General features: G+C 39.0%; 1 protein-coding gene across 2 annotated transcripts; it reads left to right on the forward strand.

Moving 5' to 3' along the window:
• The first annotated feature begins 17,358 nt into the window (after nucleotides 1-17,358).
• LOC133834503 (phosphatidylinositol 4-kinase gamma 3) lies at nucleotides 17,359-20,871 on the forward strand. 2 transcript variants are annotated; one of them, XM_062264140.1, is made up of 3 exons: nucleotides 17,359-17,595; nucleotides 17,969-19,588; nucleotides 20,182-20,871. In XM_062264140.1, exons 2-3 carry the CDS (start codon nucleotides 18,218-18,220, stop codon nucleotides 20,578-20,580), a joined length of 1,770 nt encoding a protein of 589 aa, XP_062120124.1. In that variant the 5' UTR covers nucleotides 17,359-17,595; nucleotides 17,969-18,217; the 3' UTR covers nucleotides 20,581-20,871. The 2 variants fall into 2 exon arrangements, with proteins under 2 accessions (XP_062120124.1, XP_062120125.1); XM_062264141.1 differs by having other exon boundaries at nucleotides 17,985-19,588.
• Nucleotides 20,872-25,659: the final 4,788 nt, after the last annotated feature.

Genomic DNA, 25,659 nt, shown 5'->3' on the forward strand with positions numbered 1-25,659 from the left:
AAGTGGTTTAATATGCTTATATGTGAATTTATGTGTATATATGATTATGATGCATGTTTAATTGAGTTAAATGTGCATGTGGGCCCCGTTTGGATATTAGGGGCATAAATGTGATAAATGAGATGTATGTTGTATATGTGTGATATGTCTGTACAGCACGATCCGAGACAGTCCTAGGGAGCGGTTAGCCAGGGAGTCACAACGGGGTTGAGATTCGGACTCGGGGCGAGTCGAGGGGTAATCTGGGTAGTAGATAAGTTATGGGGTTATTGGGACATGAAAATAAATATTTGGAGATATATTTGAGGATAGAATGTCTAGGTGGGAATATTTGGGAATTTACCATTTTTTCCCTCGGGGACGTTTTGGTACCCCGAGCCTTGAGGTAACCCTTTGGGCTTAAGTTATATAAAACAAAAAGAAAGAACTGTTTAGAAACATCAGGAACCGACCCACACTCTCTTTGAACTGAAGTTAGCTTGTGCTTATCTCTCTCTCACTTTCTAAGGAAAAACTCAAGAAGGAACTCAAAAGAATAAGCTAAGAATTAAGGGGATTTCAGCTGGGATACTCTAGGAGCTTGAATTTTTGGGATTGAGGATCAAAATTCTGGGACTAAACTCAGCAAGGTAAGCTCTAAACACTAAGGTCTAGTCTTTAATTTTCTGCTGGTTTTAGGGGATTGCATGTTAGCTAAGCTTGATTAATCTTTGGGTGTTTTAGCTAAGTTCTGGAGCATACTTTAATGAGGTTTTGATGTTGTTTCTGTGCTGGAGTAATTATGCTGGATATCTAGGAGTGTTAGCTTGGTTTTGGTGGGAATTGGCTTGAAGGAAGGATGGAAAACTGGTGTAGAAATCTGGGTTCGCTGTATAGCGCCGCGGCCCTAGGAGGGTTGCGCGCGCGGCCATGGGAGGCCGAGAGAATTCAGGCGCGCCGTGGCCCGTGTGGGGGTCAGTGAAGAGCTAGCCTCTGTTTTGAGGCTAGCCGCAGCTCTAGTGGGTGGGGCCGCGACCCGTAGTGTCAGTTTGGGTTTTTAAGGTATTTTAGGCTCGGGAACTCAAGGGGTAAGGCTCGGGATGGATTTTATCAACCGGATTGATAGAATTCAAGGTCCCGGAGGTTAGGGATTATGGCTCGGAATTATTTATTGGGTTAGAATTTGATGGTCGGATATTGTTATGTGTTGTGACTAGGATTTCGGCAAGGCTCACGTTAGCGGACTGTGCTCGGGGCATCGGTGCTCAGGAAGCTCGGAACTCAGGTAAGAAAACCCCTGTTTCCATAGAGCTTGTGTGCAGGGCTGAGCCCAGTGTGTTGAATGGAGATGATATGTAGGGCCGAACCCTATATATTAGAATTGCAGAGTGTAGCTCTTTGTCTGTTTATGCTTGAATTTTGTACTTGTTGGTATATCATGTTTGATATTATATGTGTGAACGGCGAGGGCCGGGAAACAGTGTAGACCGAGAACGGCGTGGGGCCGGGAACGACATCAAGCACATTGAGTGCAAGGCTGAGAACGGCAAAAGGCTGGGAGCGGCGTAGAGCACGTGGGGTGCGAGCTGCCAGGGCGAGTCCCTAACAGGATACCTGGGATATCCTTACGGCATGGTCCGCGAACCCAGGGCTTGGTAAACGCCTGGGACGGCTAAGCCGTATGTTCTTAGCCACTGATGGCCTGTTTATATGTTTGACTTGTGTATTGCATATGTTATCTGTTATGGGTTTTCTTGCTGGGCTTCGGCTCACAGATGCTCTGTGGTGCAGGTAAGAGTAAAGAGAAGATCAACCAACCATAAGTACAGCTGGCGTGAGGCGGCGTGTACATGTCCGGCTAGCCTGGCTGCCACAGCTAGGGGATTTTGGGAGATGCCTGTAAATGAACTTAGATTTTGTCGCTTAGTCGACTGTGATCAGTTTTGTGTTGTAAATATTTTCTAAACTATGTTTTAGGATCCCAGGTGTAAACTTTTATGATTTGCTATAAAGAAAAACTACTTCCTCCAATGTTTTCCTTTTAATTTTCGCTTAGTTACACGGTTTGACCTAAAACCTGGATTAGCGAGTTGAAAGCACGATTTTAAACTCACTTAGTAACGGCTCTAAGGAAGTAGGGCGTTACATCAGCCTTGTTGTTCCTCCATAATACATTAACCAAATGTATCGTTTTATTCCTCAGGACCTTATCATTTCTGTCTAGTATTTGGACTGGTTGTTCCTCATAGGAAAGATCTGCCTCAAGCTCTAGATCATCGTAACTCAACACATGAGTCACATCAGATACATACCCCGAAGAGCTGAGATATGAAACACATTATGCACAGTCGACAATGCCGGTGGTAAGGCCAACCTATAGTCCACCTGACCAATCCTCTCCAAGATCTCAAATGGAACTACAAATCTAGGGCTCAACTTGCCCTTCTTCCCAAACCTTCTCACCTCTTTCCATGGTAAGACTCTAAGGAAGACATAGTCTCCTATCTGGAACTCCACGTTCCTGCATTTGGGATCTGCATAACTTTTCTGTCTGCTTTAAGAAGCAAGCATCTGAGCTCTAATCTTCTCAATGGCCCCATTGGTCCTCTGAATTGCCTCAGGACCCAAGTATCTCCTTTCCCCTGTCTCATCCCAATGAATGGGAGAATTGCATATCCTACCATATAGCATCTCATAAGGTGCCACCCTAATGGTCGACTGATAGCTATTGTTGTAGGAAAACTCTATCAAAGGTAGATACTTACTCCAGGACCAACCAAAGTCCAACACACATGCTCGCAGCATGTCTTCTAATATCTAGATCGCCCTCACAGATTTTCCATCTGTCTGAGGATGATAAGCAATACTGAACTTCAACTGTGTTCCCATGGCCCTCTGTAGACTTCCCCAAAACTTGGAAGTGAAAGTGGGGTCCCGATCTGACACGATCGACTTCGGTGCTCCATGGAGGCACACCATCTCTCTCACATAGAGATCTGCGTACTGGTCAGCTGTATAAGTAGTCCTCACTGGTAAGAAGTGAGCTGACTTGGTGTAGCGATCCACAATAACCCATATTGAATCATGTTGACCAACAATCCTGGGTAATCCCACTATGAAATCCATCATGATGTCCTCCCATTTCATCTCTGGGATATCCAAAGGCTGCAATAACCCTGTCGGCCCCTGATGCTCAGCCTTTACCTGTTGACATGTCAAGCACTTAGCCACATACTCTACCACATCCCTCTTCATCCCAGGCCACCAATATAATGATTTCATATCCTAATACATCTTCGTGGTGCCTGGATGCAAAGAATAAGGAGTAGTATGAGATTCATCCAGAATCTCCCGTCTCAAAACAGTGTCTAATGGAACACATATCCGACATTTGTATCTCAACAAACCCATATCAGACACTGTATAATCTCTAGACACTCCAGCTAAAACATCCTCTCTGATCTTGATCAGTTGTGGATCACTCAACTGACTTTCCTTAATTCTCTCCAACAGCGTAGATTGTTGCGTAATATTGGCCAACTGGCCCACCAATAACTCTATACCAGCTCTAATCATATCCTTTGATAATTCTCTAGCTATCAGTCTCGCACTATAAATCTGTCCCAGACCCTTCCGGCTTAAAGCATCAGCACATTGGCCTTTCTTGGATGATACAAGATCTCACAATCATAATCTTTTACTAACTCTAGCCAACGTCTTTGTCTCATGTTCAAGTCTTTCTGTGTGAAAAAGTACTTCAGGCTCTTGTGGTCAGTATAGATCTCACACTTCTCCTCATAAAGGTAATGTCTCCATACCTTTAATGCAAAGACCACAGCCGCCAACTCTAAATCATTACTGGGATATCTCTGTTCATACTCCTTCAGCTGACGTGAGGCATAAGCAATCATCTTCCCTGATTGCATCAAAACACAACCCAAACCCTGATGTGAGGCATCACAGTTTATCACAAACTTCTCCTGATCTGTTAGAAGGCTCAGAATTAGAGCTGTAATCAACCTCTACTTCAGTTCCTGGAAGTTGTTCTCACACCTGTCTAACCACACAAATTTCTGATTCTTGTGTGTCAGCTCAGCCAATGAAGTGGCAATCTTTGAGAATCCTTTCACAAAACGCCTATAATAACTTACCAATCCAAGGAAACTTATAACCTCAGAAGCATTATTTGGCCTTTTCCAATCTCTAACCGCCTTGATCTTGGTTGGATCCACTTTAATCCCCTCCTTATTGACAATGTGCTTAAAGAAAGTTACCTGAGATAAGCAGAACTCACACTTCTTGAACTTTGAAAACAATCTGTGTTCCCTTAGTCTCTGTAGAACCAATCTCAAATGTTGTTCATGCCCTAACTCTGACTGAGAATAAACCAGAATATCATCAATGAAGACGATCACAAACTGGTCTAAATAATCATTGAACGCTTTGTTCATTAAAACCATAAAAGAAGCTGGGGTATTAGTCAATCCAAATGACATGACTAAGAACTCATAATGCCCATATCTAGTGCAAGAAGCAGTCTTCGGTATGTCTCCCTCCTTGACCATCAAGAGATGATAACCAGATCGAAGGTCTATCTTTGAAAATACTTTTTTACCTTGCAATTGATCAAACAGATCATCTATCCTTGGTAGATGATACTTGTTCTTAATTGTTAACTTATTCAGTTCTCTATAATCAATACACATCCTTAGAGAACAATCTTTCTTTTCCACAAACAGAACTAGTGCACCCCAAGGTGAGAAACTAGGTCTGGTAAAACCCAAATCTAATAGCTCCTACAGTTGTTCTTTCAATTCTTTTAATTCTGCTGGGGCCATTCTGTAAGGTGCTCTAGACACTGGCTCCATCCTTAGTGCCAGTTCTATCACAAATTCAATCTCTGTGTGTGGTTGAAACCCTGGTAAATCTTCTGGAAACACATCCAGAAACTCACAGACTAGTCTGGTCTCTTCTGGTCCCACTGGCATGTCCTGAGTGGTTTCAACCACACTGGCTATGCAATCTCCTTGCAATAGATCTCTAGCCCTCAAAACAGATATCAAAGGTATACGGGGTCCATGCACAGTGCCAACAAACACAAAAGGATCCCCAACTTTAGGCTCAAAGGTAACCATCTTCTTTCTGCAATCTATGGTTGCCCCATACTTCACTAACCAATCCATACCCAGAATCATATCAAATTCAGTCATAACTAACTCTATCAAATCCACTGACAACTCTCTGCCCTCCACTGTCACTGGCAAAGATCTGACCTATCTTCTGGATACTACTAACTCACTAGTGGGTAATAAGGTCTCGAACTCCTCAACATAATAATCACATGGTCTACACAATCTATCAATAATCCTACTATCAACAAAAGAATGTGTAGCACCAGAATCAATCAAAACAGTATAAGGAGTTTCAGCACTAAGAAGCTTACCTGTGACTACTGAGGGTGAAGCCTCAACTTTTACTTGAGTTAATGCGAACACTCAAGCTGGGGCCGAGCTGTCCGCTTTCCTGGGTTCTTCCTTTCTTGCTTTTGGGAAATCTTTCTTGAAATATCCCACTGCCCCACATAAGTTGCAAGCCTTTTCCATACACTCCCCAAAATGGTGTCTCTTGCACCTAGGGCACTCTGGATAAGTCTTCCAAATCTCACTGCAACTTTGGCGGCCAACTGAAATACCACGTGGTCGCCTGTCAAGGCCTGGAGCTGGGAAGGTGTCAAGAGCCTTCCTCTTTTGATCACTGAGGCCTCCGCCCCTACCTGAACCCACAAATGGAGGACCAGTCATCCTTCTGGTTGCATTGTCTCGCCAGATTCGGTTCTCTGCACTCTCAGCTGTCAGCGCCTTCTCAACCACTTGTACATAAGTAGTAACTCCAGCCATAGTGGTGATACGAACATCCCGGGATAATCTAGGTTGTAGCCCCTGGAGAAACCTCTCCCTTATGATCCCATCAGTGGGCACTAGCTCCATGGAAAACCTTGCCAATCTATCAAACTTCAAAGCATGTTCAGTCACTGATAGACTCCCCTGAAGTAATTTGCTGAACTCTTCAGCTTTAGCATCCCTGATGGCATCATTGTAATCCTTTTCATTGAACAGAGTCTGAAACTCTTCCCAACTCAGGGAATTAACATTTCTAGTCTGGGATATAACTTCCTACCAAATTTGGGCATCCTCCCATAACATATATGTGGCACAGGCCACCCTCTCATTACCAGACACCCTCATAAAGTCAAGGATGGTGGTAATCATACTCATCCATTGCTTTGCTTTTGTTGGATCTGCACTACCCTAAAAAATTGGAGGTAGTTGTTTCCTGAACCTTTCATAAAGAGGTTCCTATATACTTCCAGCCTTTGGCAAATGCTCAACAGTTGGCACCGTTGCAGGTGGTGCCTCAGGTAAAACGTTCCATGCAGGAACTTATTGCTGTCTCAGGAGGCGTATTTCTTCTTCCTGCCTCAATACTCTAGCCTGTAAATCAACCAGCAACTGATGCTAGTCTTCAGGAACTAACTGTGGAATCTGACTCTGGTCATTCTCTTGACCCTGTCTATCATTCTGGCCCTGATATTCCTGGCCAGCTGATGAATCTGACTGCCTTGGAAGTATAACTACAACTTATACTGTGCTGAAACAATCAATGCAACCAGTTAGGTAGTAATAACTAAACCTCTTACTGCCTCACTGTCCAAGAACAAACAGATATTCATCCATGTTCCACAATCATATAGATAAACAAATCGATAGCATTTAGCATATAACACTTATCAGTTAACAATTCAACGATTAACAATACTAATAAGCATGTTCTAGCAATATCAGTACTAATAAGCACGTTCTTGCTTATGATGCAGTAGTCAAGGCTCAACCTTAGTAACATATCACATGTAGACAGGTAAAGCATTTATATTCTATTTAAGTAGTTAAACACATAACCACATAAATAGTTACCAAACCATGAGTCGAGCTTGTAATGCCCCGAATTCTCCGATATGGTTTAATGGCGGGAATAGTAGGTCGGGAGGGCCATACTTGCTTAATTATGCCATTAAATGATATTATGCATGTATACGTGAATTATATTATAATATGATGTTAAATGTATGCATGTGAGTCCACATTTTTCATTACAGGGGTGTGATGGTAATTTGACCGTTGAGGGTATAATTATATATTTGTATGCATGTGGGTGATATATGTTGAGACCACATTATAATGTGGGTTTGTTCAAGCCATTCGGCATGAGACGATCTAGGATTGATGATTAGCAGTTTAGTCACAACAGGTTTAAGATCGGGGCTCGGGTTGAGTCTCGGGGTGATTTTAATGATTAGAGCGTTACCGGGTATTAAAGGGTAACGGGATGTGAGTTATTGGTATTTGAGATTATTGAGAATAGTGGGAATTGGAGAGCGTTAATTATGATTAACGAGATAGGTGGAAAATACCATATATGCCCTTGGGAGCCTCTAGAAACTTTAAATTGACCTAGGGGTAAAATGGTCATTTCACCCCTAGGATAGATATAAGCCATTTTTGGCTGAGGTTGAGGTAGAAAAACATAGCACGTTTGAGAGCTTTCCCGTATCATCTTCTCCTCAGTTTTCTTTATGATTTTTTAATCAATCTTGAGGATTCAAGCTGGGGAAGCAAGCCTTGGAAGTTTGGGAGTGTGTTCCTCCATTGAAGGGCTTCATAAGCTGAGTTTTGGGTAAGTTTCTAGCCATAGAATTCCTTGGTTTGCTCTGTTTCAGCTTTGTTTTGCAGCTGTGATTTCTAGGTTGAGACTTTGGTTTTGTTGGGAGTTTTGGCTAGGGTTCCTATGGTTGGGATGTTTGGGGTATGTTAGGATGGCTTTTGGGTTCATTTGGCATCAAAAATGGGTTTTTGAAACTTTGGAATCAGGTGGGAATTGAAGGAGATGAAAAAGGGTGTTTCAGGGCATTTTAGTGCTGGAGGTAGCGCTATAGCGCCCACCTTAGGGCGCTACAGCGCTACTCAGGAGATAGATGGGCGTGTTGGGGGTTCTGAGTATAGCGCTGGGGCACTAGGGGTTGAGCGCTGTAGCGCTACTCTGGTCCTTCAAAGTCCCGTTTTGAGTGTTTTTAAGGGTTTTTGACTTGGGGTTTCAATCCTTATGGCCCGGGATCGAATCTACTCACCGTGTGGGCATGTTTCGAGGTCCCGAGAGTGGTGCTTAGGTTAAAACCCTATCCATGTTGATTCTTATTAATTGAGGTTATAATTGGTTGTGATTAGGTGACTGCTAAGGAATCAAAAGTTGATCGTTCTCAGGAGTCGTTCTTGTTATTATTTCTCGCTCGAACCAGAGGTAAGAAAACTGCACCCCAAATGTGACATGCATGGTTATTCGTGAAGCATGTTGGTTGTATAAATGTGGACATGAGTTGATTATGAGATACTTAGCAAATATTGCTCACTTGTGCGTGGTACTGACTCATTAGTCAGATTTGGCAAAGGTGTTAGTATCAACTATGAAACTATGACTTATTAGTCAGGTTCGGCAGTGGTACTGGGCACTGGTCACATTGCGCTGACTCATTAGTCAGGACGGCCTTAGCGTGTTCAACGCAAGCTAATTAAGATTAGATCTAATCGACTTTCTGCATTGAATGACTCAAAGAGCATTAATGTCGGACCGACCTCAAGTTCGAGGAACATTATAAGCGCTTGAAGGCTAGTGACTTACCCATCAGCCACTCTTCCATTTGAATAAGTGACCTGCATGTTAGTCACTCAGTATGGTTTACCAGAACCTGTTGAAGGCTAGTGGCTTACCTAGCAGCCACTCTTCCATTCGAATTAGTGACTTGCTTGTCAGTCACTCAGTATGGTTTATCAGAACCTCAAGTGATATTCACTCATTTGTTTGAAAGCTACGAGCTCTGTGTGATTATAATGATAACCATTTGATGATGTTTACATATAATACTGTGTTTTCTTGCTGAGCTTTGGCTCATGGGTGCTATGTGGTGCAGGTAAAGGAAAAGAAAAACTCACCTAGCCTTGAGTGGAGAGCTTAGGTGGTGATGTGTACATATGCGGTCGCTTGACCACCACGGCCAAGGAGTTCTCAGAGGAACTAGGGGGTTTACCCTATTTTTTCCCGCTTAGGTCGGCGGGGTTTGAGATTTTGGAACAGCAATGACCTTTTTGAGTTGTAAATAACTTGTAAATGTTCTTGTGGGCCCATGAACAGTTTTATGTATCAATAAAACATATTCTTTCCTTTTTAATGGTTTTCACCTTAACCTGTTAATAACACTTAGATTGCGTTTTTAACCAAAGGACTTAGGCAATGAGTCAAATTTCTGGTTCACCGTTCACCGTAACTGTTCTGGGGTAATCAGGGCGTTATAGAACTTATCTTGAGTGGCGAGTGTACATGCCCAGCCAGTCTTCAGGAACCCTAAACCTTGGCTCGCTCTGATACCAAGTTGTAATGCCCTGGTTACTCCAAGAACGTACTGTGAACTTTAAACAGTGCTTAACTCGCTAAATGAGTCATTAGGTTATAAACATGCATCTAGGTGTTATTAATAGGCCAGGGTGAAAATCTCTATTAAAAGGAATGGATATATTTTATTTAAAACATTAAACTGTACATGGTCATTACAGTGTTTACAAGGTTATTTACAATCCAAAATGGTCATTACAGTGTAAAAGTTACAACCCGCCGACCTAAGCGGCAAAAATTAGGGTTTAACCCCTAGTTCCCCTGAGAAACACCTTGGTCGTGCTGGTCAAGCGGCCACATATGTACACATCGCCACCTAAGCTCTCCACTCAAGGCTGGGTGAGCTTTTCTTTCCCTTTACCTGCACCAAATAGCACCCGTGAGCCAAGGCTCAGCAAGAAAACTTATTACTGCATGTATACAATATCGATAAATGATTATGATAATCATGTTGGGGCTTGTAGCCCAATCAGATAAGTAAATATCCATAATGATTCTAGTAATCATGCTGGGGCTTGCATCCCAATTAGATAAGTGACTAATAAGTCACGAACTTGAACCAAATAAGTAACTAATAAGTCACGAACTTGGGCTTTGCACTCTAAGCCATGTGACATTACGGTCACCTGAGCCTTTTGGCTCTGGCTCTAAGTAACTAGTCTTTAGACTAGACAAGAACTTTTGTTTTATCGAACTTAAGGTCGGTCAAGTATTTCATGCTTATGTTGATAATTCTTAGGTCGATTATATCTAATCTTTTTGGCTTGTGTTAAACACGCTTATACCGTACTTGACTCATAGGTCAATTCCATGCGACCAGTGCTCAGTACTACTGCCGAACTTGACTAATAAGTCACAGCTTCACAGTGAATACTGACACCATTGTCGATTCTGACTAATAAGTCAGTACCACTCATAAGTAAGCAAGACTGCGAAGCATTTAATATGCAATCAATGTCCACATATAGAGCACTCAACATGCCTCATTAATAACCATGCATATCATATACTGGGTGCAGTTTTCTTACCTCTGGTTCGAGCGTGAAATAATAAAAGAATGTCTTTTGAGAACGATCAATCCTTTGGTCCCTTAGCAGTCACCTAGTCATAACCAAATATGAAATCCCTTTAATAAAATAATTCATAAAAGGTCTATAATCTAAAACCTCGCTCTCGGGACCTCGAATCGTACTAAAATGGTTAGTAGATTCGATCCCGAGCCTTAGGAAAAGAATCCTCGAGCCTCGATCCCGAGCCTTAGGAAAAGAATCCTCGAGCCTAACCCTTGAAAAACTCCTCCCTGGCACAAAAGGAAGGGGCGGGGCGCGACTTGGCCTAGTGAGTCGCGGCGCGCCCCCGAGTCAGAGAGCAATCTGCCTAGGGTACCAGGGGTGGGCCACGACTTGCCTGAGCCAAATCGTGATTTGATCCCATGAACACAGCTCCCCTGCCATTTTCTCCATTAAAACTAGCCAAAAACCTTCACCAATCAACCCAAAAATCACACCCAACCATTACCACAAATTATCCATCATTCAACCACCAAAACCTAAGCTTTAAACCACTTAAAACCTCATCAAATTTCCATCTATTCAATCCAAAATATCAACTAAAAACCAACTGAAAAATAGGGAAAAAACCATAAACTTAACTGAAATTCTTACCTCCAACTCAGAATTAAACCCCCTTCAATGGTTGAACACTAGCCTAGAACCTCAAGCTTTGATTCCCAAGATGAATCCTCAAGCCAAGCTTCAAAAATCCAAGCCGGAGAAGAAGAAAAAGAAAGGATCGAGAGGTAGAGGATGAGTGTAACGCCTTAGTTACTCCAAGACCGTTACTGTGAACTTTGAACCGTGCTTAACTCGCTAATCAAGTTATTTGGTTATTAACATGCATCTAGGTGTCATTAACAAGTTAAGGTGAAAACCAATCAAAAAGGAAATGATATATTTTATTTAAAACATAAAATTGTTCATGAGCCCATAAAAATATTTATAAGTTATTTACAATCCAAAATGGTCATTATAGTGTAAAATTTACAACCTGCCGACCTAAGCAGCAAAAATAGGGTTAACCCCCTAGTTCCTTCGAGAAACTCCTTGGCCGTGGTGGTCAAGCGACCACATATGTACACATCACCACCTAAGCTCTCCACTCAAGGCTAGGTGAGCTTTTCATTCCCTTTACCTGCACCACATAACACCCATGAGCCAAATCCTAGCAAGAAAACTCATTACTGCATGTATATAATATCAAATGATGATCATGATAATCATACAGAGCTTATAGCCCTGAACAGATGAGTGAATATCACTTTGACGTTCTGTTTAACCATGATGGGGCTTTTAGCCCTAATCAGATGAGTGGCTGGTGAAAATCCACTAGCTTAAACAGATGAGTGACTGATGAGTAAGTCACTAGCTTAAATAGATGAGTGACTGATGAGTAGGTCACTACGGGGCTCAACACCCATAACCATGTGACAATGTAGTCACCTGGACCTTCTGGCCCTGGCTCTAAGTGACTAGCCATAGGCTAGACAAGCGCTTTTAGTTTTCATCGAACTTGAGGTCGGTCTGACATTAATGCTCATGATGAGTCATTCAATGCAGATGTCGATTAGATCTAATATTTGTTGGCTTGCGTTAAACGCACTAAGACTGTTCTTGACTTGTTAGTCAATACCATGTGACCAGTGCTCAGTACTACTGCCAAACTTGACTAATGAGCCACAGCTTCACAGTTAATATTGACACCATTTCCAATTCTGACTAATTAGCCAGTGCCATGCACAAGTGAGTAAGATTTGCTAAGCATTTGATATACAATCAATGTCCACATTTAAACACTCAACAGGCCTCAATAATAACCAGGCATGTCACATATGGGGTGCAATTTTCTTACCTCTGGTTCGAGCGAGAATTAGTAAAAGAACGACCCTTGAGAACGATCAACCTTTTAGTTCCTTGACGGTCACCTGGTCATAACCAATTATGGGATTCCATCAATAAAATGAATCACAAAAGGTTCCCGGACCAAAATCTAGCCTCCGAGACATCGAATCCTACTAAACCGAGTAGTAGGAACGATCCCGAGGCCTAAAGATTGAATCCCCACAACAAAAACAGCATTCTGGCCAAAATGCCACTAAGGGCCGCGACCCTACATTGCCATGCCGCGACCCGCCTCCTCAACCAGAGGCGCTCAAACTCCAACCCCCAACACGCGTTGCGACCCTCCTTCACCATGCAGCGGCCAAACGGCCCATCCAAGGTACCCTTCATCTTCAAGTGTCGCAGCCCCACCTGAAACTCAGCCAAAAACCCCTGTTTTCCCCCTTCGAACTCATTTCAAAACCTTATTAAAACACTCCCAATATCACAAAGCAAAGCCACCAACTATTACCACAACTTTTCACCATATAACCAACAAAACCTATGCCTTAAACCATTCAAAACTTCATCAAATTCTCATTTCAATGATCAAAACTCCAATCTCAAAACTAATATAAAAATAGAGCAAGGAACCATAAACTTTAACTAAAATCTTACCTTAAACTTGAATTGAAACCTCTTCAATGGCTGAACACTAGCCTAAGACCTCAATCTTCAATCTCCAAGTTTGAATCCCCAAACTTGCTTCAAGATTCAAAGGAAAAGAGAAGGGAAATGATGATCGTGAGGGAGGAAAGACAAGGCTCTATTTTACAGGTTCTACAGCCTTCAACTTATAAATAACCTAGGTCAAATGACCAAAATACCCCCCATGCTTAATTCATCTCTTAACAGCCCCCAAGGGCAAAGCCGTCCTTTCCCGCCTAACTCGTTAATCATAATGAACATTCTCCAATTCCCATTATTCTCAAATACCAATAAATCATATCTCGTTACCCTTTAATTCCTGGAAACATTCTAATCACCAAATTACCCCAAGACTTACCTTGAGCCCCAAACTTAAACTTGTTATGACCAAACCGCTAACTTGCACTCAAAGATCGTCTCATGCCAAATTGCTCGAACAAATCTACATTATTATGTGGCCTCAACAATGATTAACCAACATGCATGAAAATACACAATTACGCCCTCAACGGGCCAAATTACCAAAATGCCCCTATAATGAAATGTGGACCCACATGTGTGCATTTAACATTATATTATAATATAATTCACATAAACATGCACATAAACATGCACATAATCATTTAATGACATAATAAATCAATTATGGCCCTCCCGCCCTACTTATCTGACCATTAAACTCCATTAGAGATTTTGGGGCATTACAATGAGAACTCTGTTTTGGCTGCCTTAAGCTTCTACAACCAGCTAGTTAAAATATATCCTAAGGTCAAATGACCAAAATGCCCCCAAGCCTAATTTATTTCCTTAACAGTTCCCAAGGGCAAAATTGTCCTTTCCCGTCAAATCTCGTTAATTATAATTAACGTCCTCCAATTCTTGTTATTCCCAATATTCTCAAATAATTAATAAATCATATCTCATTACCCTCTAATTCCCAGTAATGTGCTAAACATCAAATTACCCCGGGATTCACTCCGAGCCTGTCAAATAACCCCGTTATAACCAAACCGCTAACTTGCATTCTAAGATTGTCCCATGCCGAATAGCTCGAACATGTCCACATAATAATGTGGCCCCATCCATACATTACCAACATGCATGAAAATATACAAATATGTCCTCAACAGCCAAATTACCAAAATAACCTTATAATGAAAAGTGGACCCACATGCATGCAATTATTATCATATAATAATATAACTCACATAATCATGCATAAAATCATTTAATTGCATAATAAATCAATTATGGCTCTCCCGGCCTCCTAATCCAAGCATTATACCACATTAGAGATTTTGGGACATTATAGAAATAAAGAGTATAATTCCATAATTATTGACATTAAAAAACAAGTTAAGAACCAAATGTTAATTTTTTTTTTTAATTTTACCTTAAAGTAAGGATAAAATCTATGACTATTGATGATCTCATGTGGTTATTCAGCTCCATTGGGTTACCTTAAGAATTGATTTTCCAAGGAAATGATTGCCCTCAACACTTCATGAAAATGCCTACTTATTGTCTCACCAAATCAACGGAAGAAGAAAGAGACAATTCGAATTTTAGCATTATTTTCCAATATATACATGAACTTTGCAACTTGTTCTTCAACTATGGCACATTTGTTATCTTTGAGATGACAAGTATCTTGCAGTACTTTACACAACCTAGCAAGTGCTAATAGACTCATTCGTATAATATCACGACATTTCTCATTGGTACTAATTTTTTGCTTAAGCTCATCACGAATTATATAGTTTTCACAACCATTGTTCAATAGGCTTTTTAATAGAGTTTGTAAAAATATATATTTTTTTTAAAAAGAATATATTAATCTATGACTTTTTAAGAATTTTCACTTTTATAGATTTATTTTCATATATTTTTATATAAAAGCTTGTTTATGCTATAATTTTACTCTTAATCAAGCTTTATTAATTTGGAAGAGTATGTTTGTAATTTGACTATTAATTTTTTAGTTTATTTGATTTTCTTATACTAATTTTATATAATTATTTTTATATTAAATTTTTCTTTGGTTGTTTTGCAAATTATTTTTTGTAATATGAATTGTATATCATTTTTTTTATTTATTATAAACACTTTTTTCCTTTTTTTTAGATTAGACGTTTTTTTTCTTCAAAATTTGGGTAAGGTAACTAGTTACTTGATTAATTTTTCATATTTATGTAAAAAAAATCCCAAAACTAGTTTAAATAACATATATCATGAGGGGTAATCAGTTATCCTGAAAGAGAAACCTTCTGCCATAAGAGGGGTAACTAGTTATCGTACGAAGGGTGACGCGTTACTTATATTAAATATGAAAATAAACATTAAATTTGAAGGAAAAAAAAAAGACATGATCTAATTTTATAACCTAAAAATATACACACATATCAGATTGTGGAGGTAACTGGTTACCATAAAAAACCCATAAATATACACCCATACCAGAACGTAAAGGTAACTGGTTACCATACAGAACCTAGAAATATACACATATTGAAACGTTAAGGTAACTAGTTACCGTTGCAAATTTGAAGATAAAAAAAAAACTCAGAAATATACACACATACCAGAACGTGAAGATAACCAGTTACCATAAAGAACCCAAAAATATACACATAACAGAACATGAAAGTAACAAGTTTCCTATTGCAGACTTGAAGATAAAAAATACAGATCCAAAGAAAACAAATGAGTTTTGATCTGCAACTCAAGAAGAAGAAGGTATATATATGTAATAATATGAATAATTATTTATCTAAACATTAATTTTTTTACTAGTTCCAATATTTTTTAAAAAAAGTTTAGACCTAGAAAAAAACTTCAGATTGCAGCAAAACTGATTGGAGGTTGCTGATTGTTGCTGGAGGTTTGTCGATCGGAGTTGGCTAGAGGTTGCGGATTTGTTGATGGAATTGATTTGATTGTTGTTCTTGATCGGTTCTTGAAGATCTCGCCAGAGTTTTGAAGCTGTTGACGGAGGTGGAAGGTGTTGCCGGAGTTTGGGTGCCTTGGCTGAACACATGATTTTGTGTGGAGATGCTTTTGATTGACTCAAGTTTCAACAAAAGAGTTTGTGCTATGTTAATTACCATAACACTCATCATTTTGCTAATGTGTTTTTATTTAATTTTGAGTTCATATATGTGATTAATTGTTCTATAAATTAAATTGTTATTAATTAAATTTTTCCAAATAAAATTATAAAAAGCTTAATTCTCATATTTTTGCAAAGTAAAACTAAAAAGTCATAACAAATTCCCTATTATTTTCTAATTCCAGATCATGTAACTGCCAAAAAAAAAAAGGTTCAACTCGACTCTTTCACAATCTTATACGTAAAAAACTAAGAAATTATAGTTAAACTACCAAAATTATTTTTATTTACCATTTTTTACATAGGAAATCACAAATTAATTTCTTTGTTCTTTTTCTTAGCATGTGATGTGAGGGATGACCGTTGATTTTGAAGTATTGTCTTTTTCATTATAAATAATCTTTTATAACCACAAATATTATTACAATTAATATCTTAGAGAACAAGTTAATTGTTTATGAATTCTACAAAGAACAAAAATTAAAAATAGTAATAATAATAACAATAACGCCATTTGTTGCGCAACAGAGGACCGAGCACCACGTTCAACCTGTTACATTTAACGTCCGTTAACTTTTGCGTCAGATATTGTGTACGGAGGGGTTCATAGAAATAGAAAAGTTCTAGAGACATCTATAGCATAGAATCTTTTATTATTTAATTAAATTTAAATGATATTATTTGTATTTTTTTACTCTTGGAGCTGTAAACATTATTACAATATAAACAAATACGTGTCCATTTTCTTAAGAATAAAATTAAAAAATATACATTATACTTTGTTGGTGGGATAAATAAAGAAAAGGAATCGAATGATCAGTGATTCAAAAAAATAAAATATAAACTTGTAAGTTAAGATATGAAATAAGAATATCCCAAAAAAAATTTGCATAATTTTTTTTAGATTCCCCACTTAAAATTAAAATCACACAAAAAAATCCAATAATATAGACAAAATCTACTATTTTTTTATTCTATTTTATTAGATGAATAATTAAAAAATAAATCTCTTCCCTAACTTTCTACCAATTTTTCACATAATAATTAATCAACTAAAAAAATGTAATAAATTGATAAGAAAACAACGTCCGTTAACAGCACTAACGTTGTTAATGATACCCCGCGACTTTCGTCACAAGACATTGACGTGGCCAACGCTTTTACAGTCCTACAAATAGCCACTTCCAAATGCCATTTCCAACTATCCAAATTCAAACCTTCATTCAATTTCACTCTCTGTACCACTTTCTCTCTCTCAAGTTTTCTCTTTCTTTTCTCGGGAAAAATGTAAGTGTTGTAGAAAATTCCGGTTTCTCGGGAAAATTTGGGAAGAAAGTACTGAAGAAATCTTTTGCTTTGATCGATCGAAAATTTCTTCCATTGCCGATTACTGGAATTTTGTTTTGAAGAGTTTAGCTTCTTGTGGTAAGAATATTCTTTGCTTTATTTTTTTATTTTTTTTGGCAGTGATTTATGATTTCTGTGAGTTTTTTTTTAATGAGAATGATCAAGAGTGATAAATCGATTAATTGCGTGTTTTGATATATATTGGTGATATTTTCTGTTTATTCTCTGCATTGATCATATTATGTTCTGAATTATGATCATGAGGAGAAAAATGAATAAGCTTTGACAAACGTGACATCTGTTCATTGCGGTTCTCGTGTTAATTTTCATTTCTCAAAATTTATTTATTTAAAATATGTAAGGTTTTTCGTTCTTAATTTTTTCTTTTGATCTTTAAAACTATTCCGATCAGTTGTATAGCTTTGATAAACGTTCTCCTATTAATTTGTAGGTTTTTCGTATTCCAGATTCTGGGATGTTTTCTTTCAGCAATCGAAATTAGATTTTTTGTTTCAAGTCAAGAACATAAACCACCAATTTTGGGTTCTCTCCAATGCGATTGACTACTGTAGATTTGATTGTTAAAAAACTTTTCCAGAATGAAGCCGGAGACTACATTTTATGTACTTTTAGAGTTTGAGGTCTGTAGATCGATTGTGATTAGTCACTAGGATTGATTGGTTTAGGATTTGGAGGATCAATGATGTCGATTGCAAGAGTAGCTCTAACTCCAGGATATGAAGAGTCTTTGGATTATCCTGGTCATTTCAGCGGTAGCAATGACATAAGCTCCACTGAGTCAATCTTGATTTACCTTACTGTTGCTGGTTCTGTGATTCCCATGCGTATTATGGAGTCTGATTCTATTGCGTCAGTGAAGCTTAGAATCCAGGCTTTTAAAGGATTTTTTGTAAAGAAACAAAAACTAGTGTTTGAAGGAAGAGAACTGGCTCGGAACAATTCTTGTATACGAGACTATGGAGTGTCTGATGGACATATGGTTCATTTGATGCTAAGGCTTTCAGATCTGCAAGCTATTACTGTTAGTACTGCATGTGGGAAGGAGTTTGAGTTCCATGTTGAGAGGAATCGAAATGTGGCTTATGTAAAAGAGCAAATTTCTAAGAAAGGGGAAGGGTTTCTAACTTTTAAAGATCAAGAACTGTTATGCAATGGTGAGGAGCTTGAAGATCAGAGACTCATCAATGATATTTGCAAAAATAGCGGTGCCATGATTCACCTGCTGATTAGGAAATCTGCCAAAGTAACAGCCAACTCTATTGGAAAGAATTTTGAAGTGTCTATTGAGGCATCAGATATAGGTGAGAAGAGGTCTGATTTAGTGAACAAATTGAGCACAAAGTTTGCAAGGCAGCAGATTGTAGAGAAAAACTCATTACAGAGAGATTTCCTTTTGGAACCTCTAATTGTAAATTCTGTTGTTGAACTGCCACTAATTGAAGAGCTGCTTAACTCCACTTTTGATGGGTTAGCAAAAGGGAATGACCCCATTCGGTCTTCAGATGGGTGTGGAGGAGCTTATTTCATGCAAGATTCATCTGGTGTAAACTACGTATCTGTTTTTAAGCCAATTGATGAAGAGCCAATGGCTGCGAAGAACCCACGTGGTTTGCCCTTATCTCTGGATGGTGTAGGCTTGAAGAAAGGAACACGGGTGGGAGAAGGAGCATTGAGGGAAGTTGCTGCATACATTTTGGATCATCCAATGGATGGACCTCGCACATTGTACAATGAGAAGGGATTTGCTGGTGTGCCTCTCACTGTTATGGTCAAGTGCTTGCATAAAGGATTCAATCATCCAGATGGCTATGAGTATGGTCATCCTAAGAATGTAAAGATTGGGTCCCTGCAGATGTTTGTGAAGAATGACGGAAGTTGTGAGGATATGGGTCCTCAGGCCTTCCCAGTGAACGAGGTTCATAAAATTTCTGTGTTGGACATAAGATTGGCAAATGCAGATAGGCATGCTGGAAACATACTGATTCAGAAAGATGGTGGAGGCCCGATTGTGCTTATTCCAATTGATCATGGATACTGCTTGCCCGAGAATGTAAGTCTTTATCAAGTTCCTTTGATTGCTTTATAATTTTCTAATGTAGTTTGCTTATACATAGTCCTTTGAATACTAAGTTGAGATATAGTTTCATTATATGTTGTTAAGAAAATTAGACTATTCAAGTTTCTGTTAATAGTTTGTATTTTTTTTTCAATAGGATTGTGCTCTACAATCTGAATTGTTTTGTGACATTGTTAATTCCTGCATATTTTGTTAATTAGAGTTTGGCTTTCCATTCATGTTCTTATTTAGCGTTCCTAACTGTAGTTTGAAAATTGCACTTTAGAATAATATCTATAGTTTGCTTATGGGTTTGTCTCTCTGTTTCTGCTTTCATTCATTAAGTTTAGATATATATGGTTTCCCAATATATTGGTCATGAAATAAGGCTACGCAAATGCAAGTTTTCAATAGGATTGCACTCTATATATTCTAATTTGCCCCATTCTTATTCCTTGCATATCATTTGTACAATCTAATTTGTTTTTTCATCACTATTAGTAGACATGTATTTCAAATTCACACCATGTGTTGATTAGAGCATTAGGCTTGCCATTCACGTTTCGATTTGGCTTTCCTAACTGCAGTTTGAAGATTGCACTTTTGACTGGCTCTACTGGCCCCAAGCTCACCAACCTTACTCTCCTGACACAATCAACTACATCAAATCGCTAGACGCAACGCGCGATATTGAACTTCTCAAGTCTCATGGGTGGGAACTCCCGCCCGAGTGTGCTCGAAACCTTCGAATCTCGACCATGCTTCTGAAGAAAGGAGCGGAGAGAGGGCTGACTCCCTTTGCAATTGGAAGCATCATGTGCAGGGAAACCTTAAAGAAGGAGTCTATGATCGAAGAGATCATTCAAGAGGCAAATGAAGCTGAGCTCCCAGGAACTAGCGAAGAAGCATTTCTGGAGACCATTTCGTCGATTATGGATAGATGCCTTGACGAGTTATCTAAAGAAGGCCACGTTGTTAATACTTAGGCATATATATACGTATATATACATGACTATGCTGTTGTTGTTTTTGTTGCTGGACATTTGTTACTCTTAAGGGGCTTGTAGAGTTTAGTATATACTAATATGCTTTATTAGTATTCATAACTTGACAACTTGTGCTGTGTCCCAGACTGGCAACCTTTATTTTGGTCCATGCATAGTTCAGAGAACTTGAAAATAATATACAAGGTGACCTATAGGAAGTGCCTTTGAGCATTTCTTGTCAAGTTTGCCAAGTAACACAATATATAATATTGGATTTGATTTGATTATTTATTTTACGTGAATTAGTTAGGTAGTTGGAGAAAAAATTGACAAAAAATGAAAATTAATTAATTTTCGAATCATGAATGATTTTCGTATCATTTCAATAATTCTATTCTGTTCATTTATCTACTTTCACAATATTAATGATAGGATCAAACATTGTATTTAATAAGTTGTTGGTAATAATTAATTCATTCACTTTTTTTTTTTTTTAAATTCTAATTTAATACCATTAAATATATAGATGCACCGAAGATAGTGAATGATGGTGACTATTCATTTAGGGCAGTTTATTATAAGCCATATTGTATTGAGTGACTATTCATTTAGGGCCACGATCATAGTTTATTATAAGCCATATTGTATTGTATTGAGTGACTATTCATTTAGGGCCACGATCATAGTTTATTATAAGCCAAATTGTATTGAGTCAAATTTATTTGTATTGTTTGGTGATGACAGATGAGAGGAGAAAATCCAGCAACAACAACAAAAAATGAGGGGAGAGAAATAGGAGTTTGGGTTCTCTCTTGATTACCTAAACTAAAAGGAAATGGGTTTATTAGGTTTAAGAGTTTTTTATTTATTAACATAGACAGTAAAATGAGGTAAGTAGGTAAAAAGAAATGGTCAATAGTAATCTATCACCATGTTCTTTACTATTGTTAGAGCACTTCCAATTGATGCTCTACTCTATATATTTTAAAATACTTCACTAATTTTTTTTTATTTTACATCAAACTTTTACATTACATCATATATCAGATTTTCTATTTTTTTTTTTATATACATCATTTAAATATTATATTTTATTCATTTTAAAAAAATAAAATAATTAAATATAATAGTATCACACATATATATACAAAATTTTATAAAAAAAATTAATAAAATATTTATAGCTAATGAGTAGTGCTTCCCCACATGTAGAGAAACACTATTCATTAAGGTAAAATAAATGTAAACTATTTCAAGTTTACCTCATTTATTGGAATATTACTTTCACCATTTGTTTTTCTATATTTTAGAGAATAATGTATTTTACCTCATTTGTTGGGAGTGATCGTATCTAATAGAGAACTAAAATAATGTGTTTAATTATTTTAATATTTAATTCTCCTAATATCTTTAACTGAATTGATTCTTTAGTCATTAGCTATATATTAGTTTTATATTAATTCTTTTATAATTAGATTAATGTGTTCCTTGTTATTTAGTTATAATAAATTGATTCTTTATGTAATTTTATATATACACGATAACATCAATGAAAGGCTTATGCCATTGTTCATTTACTCATATGCTTGTATATGCTTCTATATGGTATCAGATTATAGTCAGTCCTAACCCTTTATCACCATTCTTCCGCCAATCCTACCGACAACATCACCATGGCCATTGATCCTCAGATTATAGCCATCCCCAACCCAGGAAATCCAACCCAAAATCTTCAACTCATTAACATCTCACATCCATCTATCATCAAATTGACCTCCACAAATTATCTTGCATGGAAACTCCAAATTGAGACCATTCTCATCGGGTATGATCTCTACAAATACATTGACAACACTCATCCATGTCCTCCTCGCACCATCACCACCAATAATGTTGAAGCTTCTGACCTGGCTTTCCTCCCATGGATTCGACAAGACAAATTGTTATTTGGCGCACTTGTCGGTTCCATCTCCCCCTCTCTCATTCCGCTTATCCAGCAATCAACCACCTCCCGCGAAGCCTGGCAAACTCTTGCCAACACCTATGCTCGCCTGACTCGTGGTCACATAAAGCAAATCAAGGATCAGATCAAGAAAGCCACAAAGGGTTCTCAATCTGTATCGGACTACATGCAATACATTAAGTGCCGAATTGATCAACTTGCTACACTCGGTAGACCGATGGACCATGAACACATCATTGAGAAGATCTTAGAGGGTCTTGATGATGACTACAGTCGCATTGCAGATATAGTGGAAGGTAGGGACACCCCTATCTCATTTGATGAGCTTCATGAGAAACTCATCAACAAGGAACTGAGTCTTCAGCAGTCGCAATCGACTTCCTTCCCTCATCTCGCCACGGCAAATGTTGCGTCAACCAAATTCAAAAGTCTACCAAACCAGACATAGCCTCCACACTCTGCTCCTCAACGACAACCATCTCAACCTTCACAATCTACGACTCGCCAGCAAAGGCCTTATCTCAGTAAATGTCAAGGATGTCGCTAACAAGGTCACATTGTTGTTCAGTGTCCCCTCTTTCAGCTAGTACCCGCCCCCTCCCAAGGCGCTACTCACTCCTCGCCCATTGGGTCTCAGTGGAAACAAAAGGCGCATGTTGCCACAACATTAGGTGTCGAAACCCCATCCTGGCTTCTCGATAGTGGTGCTTCTCACCATGTAACAAGTGACCTCAGCAACCTTTCACTTCATGCTCCATACGATGGGTCTGATGATATTGAAATCGGCAATGGTACCGGGTTACACATTTCCAAAACTGGTTCTACTTCTATTAAAACACCCTTTCACACTTTCCAATTACATATTGTTTTATTTGTTCCTGCCATGAAAAGAAATCTAATCTCTATATCTCAATTTCGCAAAAAAAATAACACTTTGATTGAGTTCTTACCAACTTCTTTTTGTGTGAAGGATCTACTAACAGGGGCCACGTTACTAGAAGGACAACCTAAAGATGGTGTGTATGAATTGCCAATTTCAAACCCAACTTCCCGTCCTTAGTCTTCATCAGTACCAAAGTGTCTTCATCTGCCTGGCATCATCGTCTTGGTCACCCATCTGAGTCAATCCAACGTCATATCGTATCTAAGTTTAGTTTACCTTTAGATTTCTCTAGTTCCAAGCATTTTCATTGTAAAGACTGTTTTTGCAATAAAAGTCATAAATTACCTTTTTCTCAATCATCTATTGTGTCTACTTATTCTCTTCAAATTATATATTCTGATGTGTGGACCTCGCCTATTTATTCTGTTGATGGTTACAAATATTACGTCATTTTTGTGGATCACTTTACTCACTATCTATGGCTTTACCCCCTCAAACAAAAATCTGATGTTGCCACTATTTTTCCTCGTTTCAAAGCTCTTGTTGAAAACTTTTTCAACAGAAAATAGTCACATTTTACTCTGACAAAGGGGGGGAATACATGGGTCTCGCCAAATCCACTGGTCTTGCCACATACTTATCCACCCATGGGATTTCGCATCTTATCTCACCACCTCACACTCCAGAACATAATGGTTTCTCCGAACGTAGACACCGTCATATTGTTGAAACAGGTCTTTCTCTTCTCTCTAAAGCTTCCATACCACTATCCTTCTGGTCATATGCCTTCTCCACTACCGCTTTTCTCATAAATCTTCTTCCAACTCCCACTCTCCATATGATTTCTCCCTATCACAAACTCTTTGAGTCGCCACCAAATTATTCCAAGCTTTGAGCCTTTGGTTGTTTGTGCTATCCTTGGCTTCGTCCATACTCTCCTCACAAACTTGCCCCTCGCCCCACACCTTGTGTCTTTCTTGGTTATTCACTCACTCAAAGTGCGTATGTGTGTCTTGATCTAGGTACTCAAAAGATCTACATCTCGCGTCATGTTCGATTTGTTGAAACTGAGTTTCCCATGTCTAACATTGATCCCCATCTTGCTCATCCTGATGACTCAACATGTGACAGATGGCTACCTCAACATGTCTTTCTCCCATATTCATACACATCATCTGAAGGTACTGCCAGCGACTCTTTTCCAGTTGACTCCAACACACAAATGGAAATGGTAGATCGACAAGACTTGTCTCTAGCCCTCTCCTTTCCGTTTACAGACCCACCTACTACTTCTCCAACTGCCTTACCACCCCTATTACCCACCCCCACACCTGAATGTGCTCCTAGCACAACTTCACCTATCTCTTTGACTTTACCTCCACCTGTTCTTAACCAAGCCTCAGACATACCATCACTGTGATGCCCCACGTCACTATGGCCAGTCTTCATTCCAGAAAGCAGCCATAGTGACGTGGGGCGTCACAAATGGTATCAGAGCCTTGACCCAGCTGGAAGTGTGGCCGACGGGGACGTCGGGCCCGTAAGGGGGAGGGTGATTGGGACAGTCAGAATCTCGTGATCCGTAAGGGGAAAGACCGGGTAAGCTGTGCAATCCCACACCGCCTGGGGAAGGTCAAGTGTGATGATTCTAAGACTGTGTAGGTATGGGACTACACAGTTGAAGAAGGCTTAAATAGATTGATAGGTACTACCTATATCAACAAGATGCATCTTCTTTTCGGTAGCCCATCACTTGAGAACTCCAAAGTTAAGCATGCTTGACCTGGGGTAATCTAGGGATGGGTGACCTTCTGAGAAGTTTTCCTAGGAAGCATGTGAGTGAGGACAAAGCACGCTGAAAAGACTCGTGTTGGTTTGTAGGGCCAGTCGTCATTCCATAAAGCAGCCATAGTGACGTGGGGCGTCACAATCACTCCCACCCTTGATTCGCACCTCACCTATTGTCACTCGTTCCCAAAATAACGTCCACAAACTAATTACCAAACTCGTCCTCTCATCCCAACTTGCCTCATAAATTGAACCCACATGTGTAACTCAGGCCATCAAAGATGGTAGATGGAGACAAGCGATGTCTGCTGAATTTGATGCCTTGGTTCGTAATGGCACTTGGGAACTGGTACCTCCCAGTGGTGTGCAAAATATTGTGGGGGTGTAAATGGATTTTTCGACTTAAACGTTTACCTGATGGTTCTATTGATAGGTACAAGGCTCG

This window comes from Humulus lupulus, chromosome 5 (assembly GCF_963169125.1).
Source record: "Humulus lupulus chromosome 5, drHumLupu1.1, whole genome shotgun sequence".
NCBI lineage: Eukaryota > Viridiplantae > Streptophyta > Magnoliopsida > Rosales > Cannabaceae > Humulus > Humulus lupulus.

Excerpts from the sequence above, each read along its gene's own strand:
- LOC133834503 (XM_062264140.1), top strand. The coding sequence starts at position 18,218 with ATGATGTCGATTGCAAGAGTAGCTCTAACTCCAGGATATGAAGAGTCT. Across the intron at positions 19,589-20,181 it reads GATACTGCTTGCCCGAGAAT|TTTGAAGATTGCACTTTTGA; the intron begins GTAAGTCTTTAT and ends TCCTAACTGCAG.